This window comes from Chaetura pelagica, unplaced genomic scaffold, assembly GCF_000747805.2.
Source record: "Chaetura pelagica isolate M959 unplaced genomic scaffold, ChaPel_1.0 scaffold344, whole genome shotgun sequence".
NCBI classification, from domain to species: Eukaryota; Metazoa; Chordata; class Aves; order Apodiformes; family Apodidae; genus Chaetura; species Chaetura pelagica.
In genome coordinates this window covers 1,876,555-1,890,951 of record NW_009953098.1, presented here as the reverse complement: position 1 = coordinate 1,890,951, position 14,397 = coordinate 1,876,555, and the positions used below count along the sequence as shown (strand labels likewise).

Genomic DNA, 14,397 nt, shown 5'->3' with positions numbered 1-14,397 from the left:
GGGCGCGGCAGCAGCAACATCACCTCGGGGAGCGGCGTCTCCGGCTGCCAGGCAGAAAAGCTTCCTCCTTCCGCACCAGCTGTCCACACAGGTTCTTGTTTGTTTTGTTTGTTTTTTGTTCAATATCTTCTCCACGACCTGGTGCCCGTCTGCCCGCCACCCTGGCGCACCTTTTGCCGGCTCCGGCCATGTACAGCATGCTGGAGACTGAGATCAAGACGCCGCAGCCCACGCCGGGCAGCGCCGGGGGCAACCCCGCTCCGGGGAGCAACGGTAAGGGCGGCGGAGGCGGCGGGGCCAGCAACGGAGCGGGGTCCGGCTCGGACCAGGACCGCGTGAAGCGCCCCATGAACGCTTTCATGGTGTGGTCGCGGGGCCAGCGGCGAAAGATGGCCCAAGAGAACCCCAAAATGCACAACTCGGAGATCAGCAAGCGGCTCGGGGCCGACTGGAAGCTGCTGAGCGACGCCGAGAAGCGGCCCTTCATCGACGAGGCCAAGCGGCTGCGGGCCGTGCACATGAAGGAGTATCCGGATTACAAATACCGGCCCCGAAGGAAGACCAAGACCCTGCTGAAGAAGGACAAATACTCGCTGCCCGGTAATCTGCTGGCCCCGGGAGGGGGCAACGCGGTGAGTAGCCCTGTCGGGGTGGGGCAGAGGATTGACACTTACGCCCACATGAACGGCTGGACCAACGGGGCTTACTCACTGATGCAAGACCAGCTGGGCTACAGCCAGCACCCGGGCATGAACAGCCCGCAGCTGCAGCAGATGCACCGGTACGACATGACGGGCCTGCAGTACAGCCCCATGATGTCCACGGCCCAGACCTACATGAACGCCGCCTCCACCTACAGCATGTCCCCCGCTGCCTACGGCCAGCAGCCCTCCTCGGCCATGAGCCTGGGCTCCATGGGCTCGGTGGTGAAATCCGAGCCCAGCTCGCCGCCTCCTGCCATCACTTCCCACTCGCAGAGGGCCTGCCTTGGAGACCTGCGGGATATGATCAGCATGTACCTGCCCCCGGGGGGGGATGCCACAGACCCTTCCGCCCTGCAGGGCAGCAGGTTACACAGCGTCCACCAGCACTACCAGAGTGCCGGGACTGGCGTGAATGGTACCGTACCACTAACTCACATATAAACTTGGCTGCTCCGGACGGCTCCCCGTCTTTAATCCCTAACCCCACCGCCGCTCCTTGACTACAGCGGGACGTACGGCAGTTGTTGTTCGGTTTAGCAGGCTTAATACTAACTTTGGAGAAATTATGAAAGGAAATCCGTTAGTTGTATTTTCTTTTTTTTTGTTACAAAATATTTGAGCAAGCTGTTATTTTAATAGATCACAACTCCTGCCTCCTAGAAGCCGCCGTGAAGTTTTTTAAACCGCGGCAACTTCTTTCCTGTTTTCTGCTAGGTTTTATTCGCTTAAAAATTGTTTTTAAAAGGTTTTTGCATTTTTCAGTTTGATTTCTAGCGTTGCAATGACACAAAACCACCCAAAACGGTGGGATTTTGTTTTTAAACTCAGTTGTTCACGTTATCGTTGTGGTTTCTTAAGCGTTTTGTTCATCCCACCTTAACTGAGCCTCACTCGGTTTCTATCCACAATCTGGCTTTCACGACTTTTTAACCTTAGGGTTTTATTCCTTAAAAAAAAGGGGAGGTGGGAGAGAGCTGTGCGGGTCGCAAAAGCATTTCTTCTATTTATAGTAAGTTGTGTGTCTTGTTTTTTCTTAAACTGTAAACTTATGTAAATTGGTTTGTGAATTTTCCTGTGAACCATGTCTGACATATCAGATGAAGAAACGTTTTAGTTTTGTTTACCGGATTTCTTAAAAAAAAAAAAAAATGATCCTGTTCTTAGTCCTCGTTTACTTCTTCCAAACGAAGAGATCTCAATAAATTTTATACTGGGCACGTCGTCAAGTCTCCCGGCGGTGCGAGGGGTCGGGTGAGCAGCAGGTCCCCCGGCGCTGGCGGGGAACGCGCTGGGTCCCCGGACTTCCCGCAGCGGCCCCGGGCCCGCCGCCCGGACCGGGATCGCGAGCGGTGCTTGCCTCTCCTCCCGGCTTGGTTCTCTCTGTCGCCGGGGACGGAAGGGGGGGGGGCTAGACTAGTTTTTGCGCTAAAGGATTTGCCTAGAAACCCGACCTCATCTGAAATATTTACAAAAGTAAACCCCGTTGGGGAACTCTTAATTAGACTCTATTAAAAATGAATGGTTACAGGAGTCCCCAGAGGAAATAAATAATTCAATCTTTTCAGTATGTTTGACGTGTCTGTTTTTGGTCTAGACAACTTTTTGTTGTTGTTGTTGGTTGGTTGTTTCCCCCTTTATTTTAGGTTCTGCGTTATCCCTGCGCAGCAGCCCCGAGCTGCGGAGCCGCCGGCCGAGGCGGGCACCGCTCACCCCTCCCCGCGCTCGGCAACAAAAGTTGCGTCCGGGCCGGCTCCGAACGTGCCCCCGGCTCCCTGGGGCTCGCCGGGCCAGGCGGCCCCTCCCCAGCACCTTTGCAGGGGGTCGGTGCATTTCGTAGGGCGACCCCTTCTCGAGCATCTGCCGTTCGTTCGCCTCGAATAACCTTTTCTCTGTTTGCCTTGGTACAGAAAGAAAGAGGAGGGGAGGGGGCTTTTGTTTGCTTGGTTTTGGCTAAAGGGGTCTGCTCTGCTCGTCCCTTCTGGCCAGCAGCTTTGGGGAGACTTGGCGCCCCTCTCCTGTGCTCTTGCGGCTGTCGAGGTCGGCCGGGGGCGGTGGGACCCGCTGACCTTTCTCCGCTGTTCACCTCCCTGTGCGGCCGCTTCCCACCCTGGCCGGCCGGGCCCGGGGCCCCGCGCTGCTCCCCGGTGTCAGAGCGCGGATGCCCCGGCTGTGCCTGCCTTGTTTTCCCCTGGGATGTACGTCCAGGCTCCGCCAGGGCCTTCCTCTGGTTCTTCCTAGAGGAAAATCCCATGTTCTGCAAACCAAGAGAGTATCCTTCTACGGTGTGGGACACTTGGCTCCTGGCCACCCGGGGAAGGGGGAGTGCTGGGAACACCTGCTGCAGGTCCTCAATGGGGGAAGAGACCCCGGGACCACGCAGGCTGCCCTCTGCACTGGCACATCCCTGCAGCCAGCTGGCCTCACCTCGGTCCCGCAGGGGCACATCCCTGCAGCCAGCTGGCCTCACCTCTGTCCCGCAGGGGCACATCCCTGCAGCCAGCTGGCCTCACCTCGGTGCGGGAACCCCAGCACCGCATGGGCTCTCCTCTGCTCAGGAACAGGTGCAGGAATTGGGGGCAATCACCTTACAAATGAGAACCCAATGTGTTTAAACTACCCTCAGCTCAACTTCTGGTGAAATCTGGCAAACCAATGGCACTGCTTTTTCCTCTTGGTGCTACTACCCTTCCAGGTAGGAGTGTGCCTATCATTAGGTCTATGAGGAGAAGCAGCCCCATAGCCCGGAGATCTGAGACAAGGAGGTGTTGGTATAGTTCATGGACATATGCAGGGGTGCAGCTCAAACTGCTCCCCAGTGCTCCAGAACAAGCAGTGCCAGGACGTGTTGCTTTGGCAGGGGAAGCATGATGATCCTGTTCCCTGAAACAGTTCTCCCTCAGCCTTCCCAGACAGGCCTGCAGTGCAAGGCTGGCAAAAGTGAGAGGCTCCTAAGCAGATCAGCTGCTGCCAGGACTGGAATCACATTTGATCTCAAAGTTGAATTGCAGCTACATCACTATTTAGTAGTTGCTCTCTCCATCTGAGCTCTCTGGAAGTAGATTCTCTTCCGTGGAAGGAAAAAAACCTCTTCTTCAAAGGTTTGCAGTATTTAAATTCAAGTAATTTTTTTTTTTGCCTGAAGTCAGGGCCCAAGGAGAGTTTGTGGATACATCCCTGAGGGCTCACAGGGAGGTGCCACTGTTCTCTCTGAAGTCTCACCTCAGTGGTTTGGCTTGCGGATGCTTTTCCAGAGCTATGGCTTTTGAGATGCTCAGACAAAAATCTTCACACAGTTTTCAGTCTCCTGGGGCTGAATTTTATCCTGAAGTTTGTAAGCTGTCGGTGGCACTTGTGGAAATAGTTGTAAACAGTCACACACCACTGGATGAGGGAGAGACCCATTGCAAGTCAAAAGCAATGGGCCCAGCTTTCTATGTAAGTACAAGTACAGACACAGCCTCTTTTCCCCTGAACATTAATATTTTTCCATCAGATAGGCAACAGCACAAAGGAAGGAGTTGCCTGAAAGACAATTTTTTTTTTCAGTTACATCCTTTACATCTTTCTCAAAGTTACATCGTGTTACATCCTTTGTTTGGACTCAAGAAATTTCCCTCAATAACAAAGGCAGAAATAAGTTTCCTTTAGAATTAACAAAGGTAACTTTTATTTGTGCTGAACTTATTTTTTAATTTCTCAGTTTCTTCTGAAAGTAGACATACCTCCTGCATACATTTAAACTAAATGCCTCTTGAGTAATGCCCTTGTGGGATTTCATGCTCCTGCTTGTGTGGGAGGGATCACAATCAATCCATTAACATTCTCAGGGAGAGCAGATGAAGTTACAAACAGTTATGTAGGAGACAGGTTGGCTCTGTGGATGATGCACCTGCACAGGATCTTTCTCTACAGAAATCCACAGCACTTTGCAAGACAGGGCTGTAAGTGAAACACTGAGCAGTTGCATGTGAGAAACAATCAGCAGCTATTTGCACAGTCAAAAAAATAGAACTACAGCCCGATTCTAGAACACCTAGAACAGATGCAAGTGCATTCATTATCCTTAGAAAGGCTGAACATCAGCTGTGGAGAGGTTAATAATGTTAGCATTTCAGTGTAATGGCTTTTGCCTTAACACTTGTTTGAAAGGAAAAGTGGAAGATCACGCTTTGTGCTACTGTTAGCCTGTCAAAAATCAGACTATTGGCCAACATTTACTTGGTTCCTTCCTATCCCAAAGAGCTGCAGAGCTTATTTGTTTCAACAACAATTGGTAAGTGAAAATATATTCCATTAAATTTTCATGACCATCTGGTTGGGGAGTAAATTCTAATCCTCAGCAGAGGAATCTGATCATGGATATTTTAAGAATATTTTAAAATCGCATTTTAGTATTTATAATTTTTCACTAAAAGAAGAGATGAATACTAAATTCAGTAAAAGGCATATTATTAATATAAACACTTTACAAAAGCATTTCAAAATCTGTGCTTTCCTATATCAAACATGAGACTAGGAAAGATGCTTTTCAGGAACATTAGAAAGATAGGAACTTGTCTAACTATCTTCTGATGATACTGGAAAGAAATATTTCATAGGAATGAATACAGGAGAAGAGGTGAAGTTAGGTGATATTCAGGATTGGAATGTTGCTACTGTTACCAGTGCCTGCAAAAGTTAGAAGTTTTATATGGCTTATTTTCCACTTATATAAACCTTGATCCTAAATTTATTTCAGTCAAGTCTGGTTAATTTACATGATGCAGATTCAGTTTATTTCAGTGGTAAACCTGAAGTGACAAAGAGAAAGAGATAAAATTTGAATCAATTTCTTTTGAGACTTCTCAAGGAAGTAGTGGAGAGCTGTTATTGCAGATGTTTGAATGGGGTAATTTGGTGGTTAATGAAGATCAAGTTTTCCAGAATAGTTCCCCATATACTTTTCTACTGTGACTTTAAACTGATGCCACTGGATGTAACAATAATTACAACACAATGACTTATTTCACACCAGAATATCCTGAGAATGAAGAATTAATTGTTCTTTGCTGTGAATGTGATTCACAGGCAGCTTCTTTGTGCTGCTAGTGAAGTAAACAGGATTTCAGATTTTCCTTCTTCAAAAATACCCTCAGGAGCTCTTTATCCATTTTTTACTTCAGTTTTCCAGTTTCTAAAATGAGATCTATGCCTACTTAGTGCAACAGGTGAGGGTGCATGCAAGTGTGTGTGTGTGACAGAGAGCAAGAGAAGGGGCGGGGGGGTTATCACAGTAAATCCATAAAAAGATGTATTTATATCTCCTATGTGATTAAAAAAGCATATGCACCACTCAAATGTCGTTTAAGTCAGTGTTATGCTCAGGTTGCTCGTCTTTATTGTCACTAAGTTCAATTATGCCCTATTTATGCCAGGTTATTCTGTAATAATCAAATGAGGCAAAATTAATCTGAACTTCATTTGGTCTGGCTTAAAAATGCTTGTGCTAACATAACTGAAGCCTCCAATTCATGACCACGTGAGGAGCACTTGTGGGGTTTTAACATGTTACTGCCCCAGAGCTGTTTGCTCTGTTGGTCTTCTGGAAATCACTGCACCTTTTTTCTGTGCTTTGGCCATCACAGTTGACAGGCTGGTGGATTGGTGCAAACTTACCTCGGTTGATGGGGTGAAGTGTGAAACACTTCTGCATAAGCTGTGCTGGTTCCAAAGAAATGCAAAGTCAACCAGGTTCCCAGAGCCTCAAATTGCTGTGTGTATATTCCACGTGCACAGCAGCTCAGGGCTGGAAAGGAGTCAAGCATAAGTGGGGAAGGGCCCAGGAATAAGAGGGAAATTAAACAATGTTAAAGGCTTGTGAGCTTCTGTCATTTATCTTTTCTGGGGCTTCTGATTGAGACTTCTGGCCTTGGGGAGCTTTTTCCTTTGTCTCCATGAAGAATATTATGCATCTTTTCTATACAGGCCATAGGTAATAGTATAGCAGTGATTGCACCAAGGCTTCAGGATTTCCCCTTTGTACTAGACTCAGCTTATTCATTTCATGCATCATCATTCACAGCTTGCTGTGCTGATTTCAAAAATTCTATATATCTACTTGACAAAAAAGGGAGAGACAGAACATAGTGCTGGATGTGCCTTAGGTGCATGTAAGGGCTGCTCTCAAATGCCATTTGCAAGGGAAGAAATCTTGAAAGTCAATGGGAGCTTTGCCCATTCAGAGTTCAGGATAAGGCACTTGGCATTGATTTCATTTTCATTGTACTGTGCTGCCAAGTCAGAAAAGCTTCTTTTGCATGAACTTAAGAAAAGAGATTTTGATGCAGATTTATTTTTTTTTTTTGGCCCACCTCCTTTATTTTTTTTCCTTCAAGGTTCACTGGGCAGTTTTCATTTTACAGCCTGTAAACAGCAAATGTCATAGTAGGATTTCATTTTTAAAAGTAAGTTACACTTTCATTATTGAGTGAAAAGTTCCTTTATTTTAAATTCCTGTCTGTTAAACACTTGAACATTGGTGAAACAGGTGTGAATTTTTTATGAGCATGCCAGAGCTGGGCTAGTAACTGAATTGTCATGCCCTTAAAGTAAAAGGAAGTGAAAGAGCTGAATATAAAAACCGGCAAACATATCCATCAAGGTAATTCTGTGTAGTTTTCCAGGCATTCAGCAGGTCTGCATGAGTTGCTGCAGTAAGGATTAGCCCTGTGCTCTCTCAGGAAGTGTACTAAGAGCAGTTGAAGTTTTCCTGATTTGGCTGCTTTTGTGCAGGACATGCAATGTTATAACAAAAAGGGTTTTTAACTATTCTCAAAGTAAGGAAACTAGATTCTTGAAAGCATTCTTCCTCGTTTTTTTTCTGTACCTCTTCACTCTTCTTCTCTCTGTAGGTTGTAATCTGTACTTGTGTCAAAGGGGAATAATTCTAGCCAAGAACAAGATTTTTTGATTTGAAAGTCCTGTGTTAGATGGTACTAATAATTTTGGATTAATTGTTACATGAAATAAGAATATTTTTTCCTTGATATTTTGTTTACAAGCAAAAAAAAGATTATTCAATAATTCAGACTGTGGTGGCACTGAAAGATCTACTGAAGATGCTGAACTTCCAACCCCTAATAGTCTGTGATTCTGAGTAAGAAGTACAATTTTTTTGGCCTCTAGCAGAATACTTGTGATCTACCTGGAGAAATAAGCATGGCATTGCCAACAGCTGGTAGATCATTTGTATTTCCAGTTACATGAAACTCCTCCCATCGTAATTTTCTCTTCAATTATTCGAGAGAACCTGAGTTTAGGCCAGTCTACACAGATTTAAATAGCACTGAACAAGCATCAGATGAGATTTTGCAGTCCTGTGCCTGATTCCTGTGCTCTGGTTCTGCTTGGTTCCATCTCCATCTTCAATCCTGTCAAGATTCAGAACCTGAGTATGTACATAGACTCCACATCCAGAGGAGTACTGACCATACAGTTCTTGTCTTTTTTGGGCAAATGTATTTTCACTGGACTGTCAGAATATCTGTTCAGGACACTGCTTCAATATACACAATCTTGAGAAAGATCACTTCTCCCTACACAGAGGTTTCATTATTGGAAAATCCCTCCTTTCCTAACAGAACTATTCATCTCTAGTTTTCATGAAATTATAGTTTCCAAACAGCTTCACACCAGAAGCTTGCTGGGAACCCCTAGCCAGTTGTTGACAAGACATGTAGATATTGTTGAATTTGGGTGCTGAGCACCTCTGTACCTGGTTCAGTATAGGACTTCAAGAGCAGAAAGCAGAACTAGAAAACACTGCCCAGGAGTGGTGTTGGGAAAGCACCAGCATTTGGTGCTTGATTGGTATCATCTTCAGGGCAAAGTATGTAGAGGACTAGCAAATGTCCTTTCATCTCTGCTCCTTATGGGCAAGCCAGTCTGGGTTGAAACCATTGCAAAGTGAAGCTGGAGTCTAGCAGGATGGAAGCCAGAAGAAGAAGGAAAACGTGATGCTGAAGTAAAGGCATATTAACTTTCCCTGGAAGTGCTTCATTGTTAATGCACTAGATTGGATTTGTGACAGGGAAGTAGGTGAATGTTGGTTTTGAAGGAGAAGCACTCCATAGGGTGAGTTTCACCTTGGTGAATTTCAAAACTGTGATGGCTGAGATTGTTACCATGAGAAAATTTCTTGAATGATTCCTAATAAGAAATGCTGCCAGTTGGAGGTTTTGAGATTTCTGCCTTGGCTTGTCCATAGAAGCCCTGGGGGGAGAAGAAGCAAGTGGAACATCAGGGTTACAGGCACAGAGCCAAGCAGCTCAGGTGGGAGGGAGAGGATTTGGCTTTACCTTGCCTACTTGGTGAGAAGCAAGAACACTTCCAAAAGGGGAGCAGGTGACTTTAATAAAGTCAATCACAATTTTTGTTGCAAAATTAACCCTCTTGAGCACTTTTTAACTTACTTTAGGCTGTGGCGTAATATTTCTCCTATTTAGAGGAACAGGATTTGTTTGCCCCAACTTCCAAAGCATTAGGTGTGATTTTGGTGATCACACTCATTCATATATTTATGCAGGTTTAATCACCATCTTAATTCCAGCTCCAAAGACTGGCAGCCCAAAGGGAAGTGTGGGAAAGCAAATAGTAACCCCACAGCATGGGAGGTAAGTGAAAGCTGTGGCTCAGTGAAATGCATTGTTCCAGCTAAACTGAGACCCTTTCCTTTTCTTTGAAGCCTTGTAAGGCAGCATTCGTGATCTGCAGTGGTGCATGTGGAAGAGAGGACTAGAGGCAGAGTGCCAATTTAAAAGTAGGCTTTTATGATTTAATCACAAATATCATTCTCTTGCTGCAGACATGAGAAGGGCGCATATGGAAAATGGCATTGTGAGAAGCAGTAGCAAGAGTTTTGTTTTTTGGTGGGTTTGGTTTTTTTCTGAGTCCATTTAGTGGAGGCTGGGCAGGAGGTTAGATGTAAAAAAAAGGAGAATGATACAACTAATGGAGATGGAAGGAGAAGCTCCAAAGATAATGGGATGAAAGGAGTTTATCACCTTGAAACATGGATGTTTCACTTCTGAGGATTATAGAAAACTGGGAAGAAAACAATACACTCTTCTTTTGTATTTAAAATACATCTGTATTTTCTGTGTCTCATAGTTACTTTTTCAATATGCAAAATGTGACCAGAACCTAGCTTACCCTTACCTTGAAGTTTGAGCACAACAGAAAATCAGTTATAGCTAATGAATGCACAGGAACAATAGAGAACTACTGGCATCTGTCCCTAAAAATCTCTGTGTGAAGGGAAGGACAGAGAAGCTTTGGGAGGGAACTAGCCCAGATCTGCTGAATTTCAATGAGGATTTCTCAAGTTTGTCTCCCATTCTGATTGGCTGCATGATTATTTATTTCATCACTCAAATTGTGTTAGGTGCTGCTTGCCTTACAGTATGAATAACAAGCTGCTGGGCTCAGTAGAGTTCACTTATGCAGCAGGAGAGAATAATTCTCTCCTCTGCGGGAACTTCTGAGTAAAATTTAATAGTCTCCGTTGTGCCCCAGGGGTTAGGGTAAAGGATCATAATGGTCCCTTCTGACCTTAAAATACATACGTATACAACAATATGTAAGTACATACCAGGATTGTATCCTGGCCACAGTACAGTCAACGAATTCCCCCTACAGTGTCCTCTCTAAACATGGAGCAGCCTAAGAGCTTAAGAAAGACACAGCATGGAGCAGCATGACCTCAACAGACTATGTAAGAGAATAGGGAAACTACAAAAAGGCAATCCTGTGGTTGCTTGAGGGTGTCATATGGCACACATGTGTGAACATGCACCCTTTGGCACAGGGAGTAGCAGTAGATTATGCATAAAATGCAAATGTTTGTGTACACTCCCTTGTATCCCTGCAATAACTGTTGTTGAAGTACAGGACATAAAAATTACTAAAATAACTGTTGGATCAAGTAACACAGAAAGCAAACATAGATTATCAAGTCCTGAGGTTATCCCACAAACAGTGCTGCCATATTCCCACTTCCTTATTTGATACTATCATTCATATTTATGGTTAAACTTGACCTGAAGCCTGATACAAGTAAGAGTTCTCTGATAAAATTTTACTAATCACAAACTGCAAATAACAACTCTTGGTCCACTGCACTGGAACAAGGGAATCTTCAGAGTGGAATATTTGTCGATACATCAGCTGTTAAGTGTTTGACAACATTTCTTTTTCAGTGCCCTCAACATTTACAGCCTCCTGAGGTAAGAGGGAGAGGCAAGATAACACCTAGCTAGTGCTAATGATTCTGATGGCTGAATACTGAAGAACTAGTTAGGACTGCATTGCCAATCTGTTTATAGAGCCAATAGGCTACAAAGCTATTTTTATTATTAAAATTGTTATAATGTAGAAATTGCCATGCATATTAGAGATCCTTGGGACCTGTGGATTTATGTCCTTACTGGTGGGTAGAGAAGATGACAGATACCATAAACCAGTAATGATCTGTCATTTGTTCTTAGGGAATCTCTCAAATGTCACAGCTGTGATAGAGGCACCGTACATACAGACAGGAAGAGCCTTCAATTGAAGAAAACTAAATCAGGTAATGAGAAGGTGACTGGGATGTTGATACAGTCTTCCCACATGTCAGTACCTAGGGTGTGGCAAGCATGTCTGCACCACATTGTCAGTCACACAGAGCAGCTGGAGTTTGAGACTGGAGTTTGGGACTTGCCCCAAAAAATACTTTGGGGAAAGACCCCTTGAAGACATTCTCAGGAAAGATATAAAGAAGTCAATATATGTGGGACTAAGTGATGGTTAATAAAGGGGTAAGATGTCTGCACAACACATGTAGGATGCAAAAAAGAACGCCTGATGTCTGCACAACACATGTAGGATGCAAAAAATAACCCCTATTTTTGCTAGGTGATGCCCTGTGACACAACTAGGAAAAATGGATTAGATTTAAGAAGGACTATATTGAAGGAATACTAGGAAAATAAAAGTCAGACATACAAAGTTCTCTCCAGGAGAATGATTCAAATGTTAAAGCAGAACTGGATAAAATATCTGTGAACTGCAGGAATAATCTTGTGTTGGAACAGTGGGAGATCAGTGTTTTATGGCAGTTCCCTGCATGTAATTTCTATGAGTCAGCACTGGCAGTTAACATAGGCTGGTCAGTTTGACTTGTGTTTCCAGCAAGTTTCTGTGTATTGTTCTGCATGAACTCAGCTTGTGACTGAGCCTGAGCACTCAGTCATTTGTAAAAGAATTTATTTGCTCTGATTGAAACATACATGATCACGTGTGTGCTTGAATGTCATGGAAGCCTGGGAGTGATACACTAGGATAGAACTTGTGGTTTGATAATAATTCCTTATTGTGGCATTGTTTTCCTTGTTACATCTCAAGGCACTTTGTGAAGGAAATCAGTGCAGCTCAGTTGCATAAGGAAAATGGTTCAGGGACACCCAGTAAGGCAATGGCAGAGCCAGTATTTTTCCTGGTCTCAAACTGCTGCTCTGCCCACTGCTTGGAAGAGACATTTCAGACCTGGGCTTTTTATTGTCCTGTCTGCAGCATCTCCTTATGTTGATGATGGCTCCAGAAGACCTCGAGCAGCCCTAAGAAGGAATTGCTTCCAATTTTCTCCTTACACTTCTCTGCTAATGGTTACTGACCTTGCAAAGGGAAGTGTATATATACATGCACACTAGTTCAAATTAATGATGTTTTCAGATACACTGGACAACTTATGATAGAGGGCTCATAATCTTGGTGTGTCACATGGCCTTTGTCACCTTGATAGAGGGAGAATAAATAGTTATGTAGTTTTAACCTATTTTTCCCCAGTGTGGACTTCGACAGCCTGTCTAGGGACAGCTTCACTAGTAGTGTGTGAGGATGGCTCAGCCACCCAGCACTATGTGAGCCTCCTTAGAGGCTTTGGGAGGTGGCTTAGGAGATCTGAAAGATTTGCATGCCCTCGCTTGTGCTGACAAGGCCCTACTTGCATTTGTATTTTGCAGGAGGTGCTTTGTGGTACAATCCGAGTGGAACTTCGGAAGTCAGTTAATACAAATTAAGTTGTTTTTTTTTAATTTAAAGGTACCCTTCCTATTCCCAATTAACAACCACACTTAAATGTTGGGCTTAATTTAATGAAAGATAAGATCTTGAAGTGCACATCATGCTTTTCATTAAAAACAAAAGGCATTTTTATGTGTTTTGCAGTAAAGCAAACAAATGAATCCAAACAACAAGGAGAGATAATGGGATTTAATGTTTATCAGTGATCTCTTGTGAAATTTCTAAATTATGTGGATTTGAGGGAAGTTTATTTTGTTTCAAATCAATTCTGTGGCCGGGTAACTTGTAGCTGAGTTTGCTGCTGGATTGCTGCATCTGTTGAATCTACTAGCAGCTGCAAAATTCCAGGAGCCTGGCCTTTTCATGAGTCAGTGACCATGTAATTGGCCATGGGATTTATTCAGCCTTTTCATTCTACATGACCCTTCCGTACAGCACCCTCCCAAAATGTCCCAGTTAAATTCTGTGCCTTCATGTTGTGCATCCGGAATGAACAGTTCACAGTTTGGAATCCATTTTCCTCCCATAGGCAACCAGATATAATATGATATGGCTGCCTGCTTGTTTGTGTCATGGTTAAAGCTTAAATGATACAACCTGACTTTCAAACATAGTGAACTGAGCCTTTGTGAGCAAAGGGCATTGGATTTGTTCTCTGTGTCTGCTTTGGCTACTGCCTGGAGTCAAGTGCCATTATACACTTCTGCAAGCCAGTTTCTAAATGGACCATCAGGAATAGACACAAGTCAAGCACATACTCCTTCAAAAGTCTTAAAATACTGTGACTTAGCAATTTAACAACAGTATTTGAGCAGTTTCAGATAGAACTACTCTTGGGAACCATGTTCCTTGCCTTTATCCGCCCTCTGGCTGGGAGCTCTGGGTGTGGGAGGAATGCAGGATTGGGTGCTTATCTCTTCATTTCTCTGCTATGTTTTAAGTTGCTAACTTGAGTGGTGATGTGTCTGGAAAAGACTGGCTGGGAGAGGTCAGCTACTGCACTGATAGTGCACTGGAATGGAGATAGAATATATCTGGGGAATATAGTTGTATTTTGGTCCAGATTTTTTATTCTAAAACCACATAGTGTAATTGAAATTCCCCACTTCCACATGGGTGATGTACATCTGTAGGAAGACAGCTTTATATCTAACCAGTGGGTCACAACTGGGAGTCTACCCAGAGGTTATCACCTGTATGAGAGTTGCTCCTTCTAGCACTAATGGTCAAGATTTCTATCTCTGTTATATGCTTTAGTGTGGAACAACTTGTTTTACAAAGGTGTGGCTGAAATAAAAATTTACTGTAGGTTTCACTTCCAAGGCCTGTAGTATGACAGGATTACAACTGCAATATCATCCAGGAGAGCTCTGTAAAACCACCGAAAGTGCCTTTACTATGTAAGTTGTAGGTTGTTTCAGGAAAGACAGGAGAAAAAATCATCTTGAAATGCTGGTGTTATTATAAATAGAAATAAAGTATTGTAGAAGTGAGGTATCATTTCTTAAACTAAGAGCAGTAAAGCTCATCCTATACCAGTTGTTGCTTGCTTACTTTGGAGCAACTGAAAGGTGATGATACCAGTTACTGAACT

The 14,397-nt window shown here is 44.1% G+C and overlaps 1 protein-coding gene across 1 annotated transcript; it reads left to right on the top strand.

Annotated features, from left to right (window-relative positions):
* Nucleotides 1-125: 125 nt before the first annotated feature.
* Nucleotides 126-1,190, top strand: LOC104388250 (transcription factor SOX-3-like). Its single transcript, XM_009997092.1, has one exon. It carries the CDS (start codon nucleotides 189-191, stop codon nucleotides 1,143-1,145), a length of 957 nt encoding a protein of 318 aa, XP_009995394.1. The 5' UTR covers nucleotides 126-188; the 3' UTR covers nucleotides 1,146-1,190.
* The last annotated feature ends 13,207 nt before the right edge of the window (nucleotides 1,191-14,397 follow it).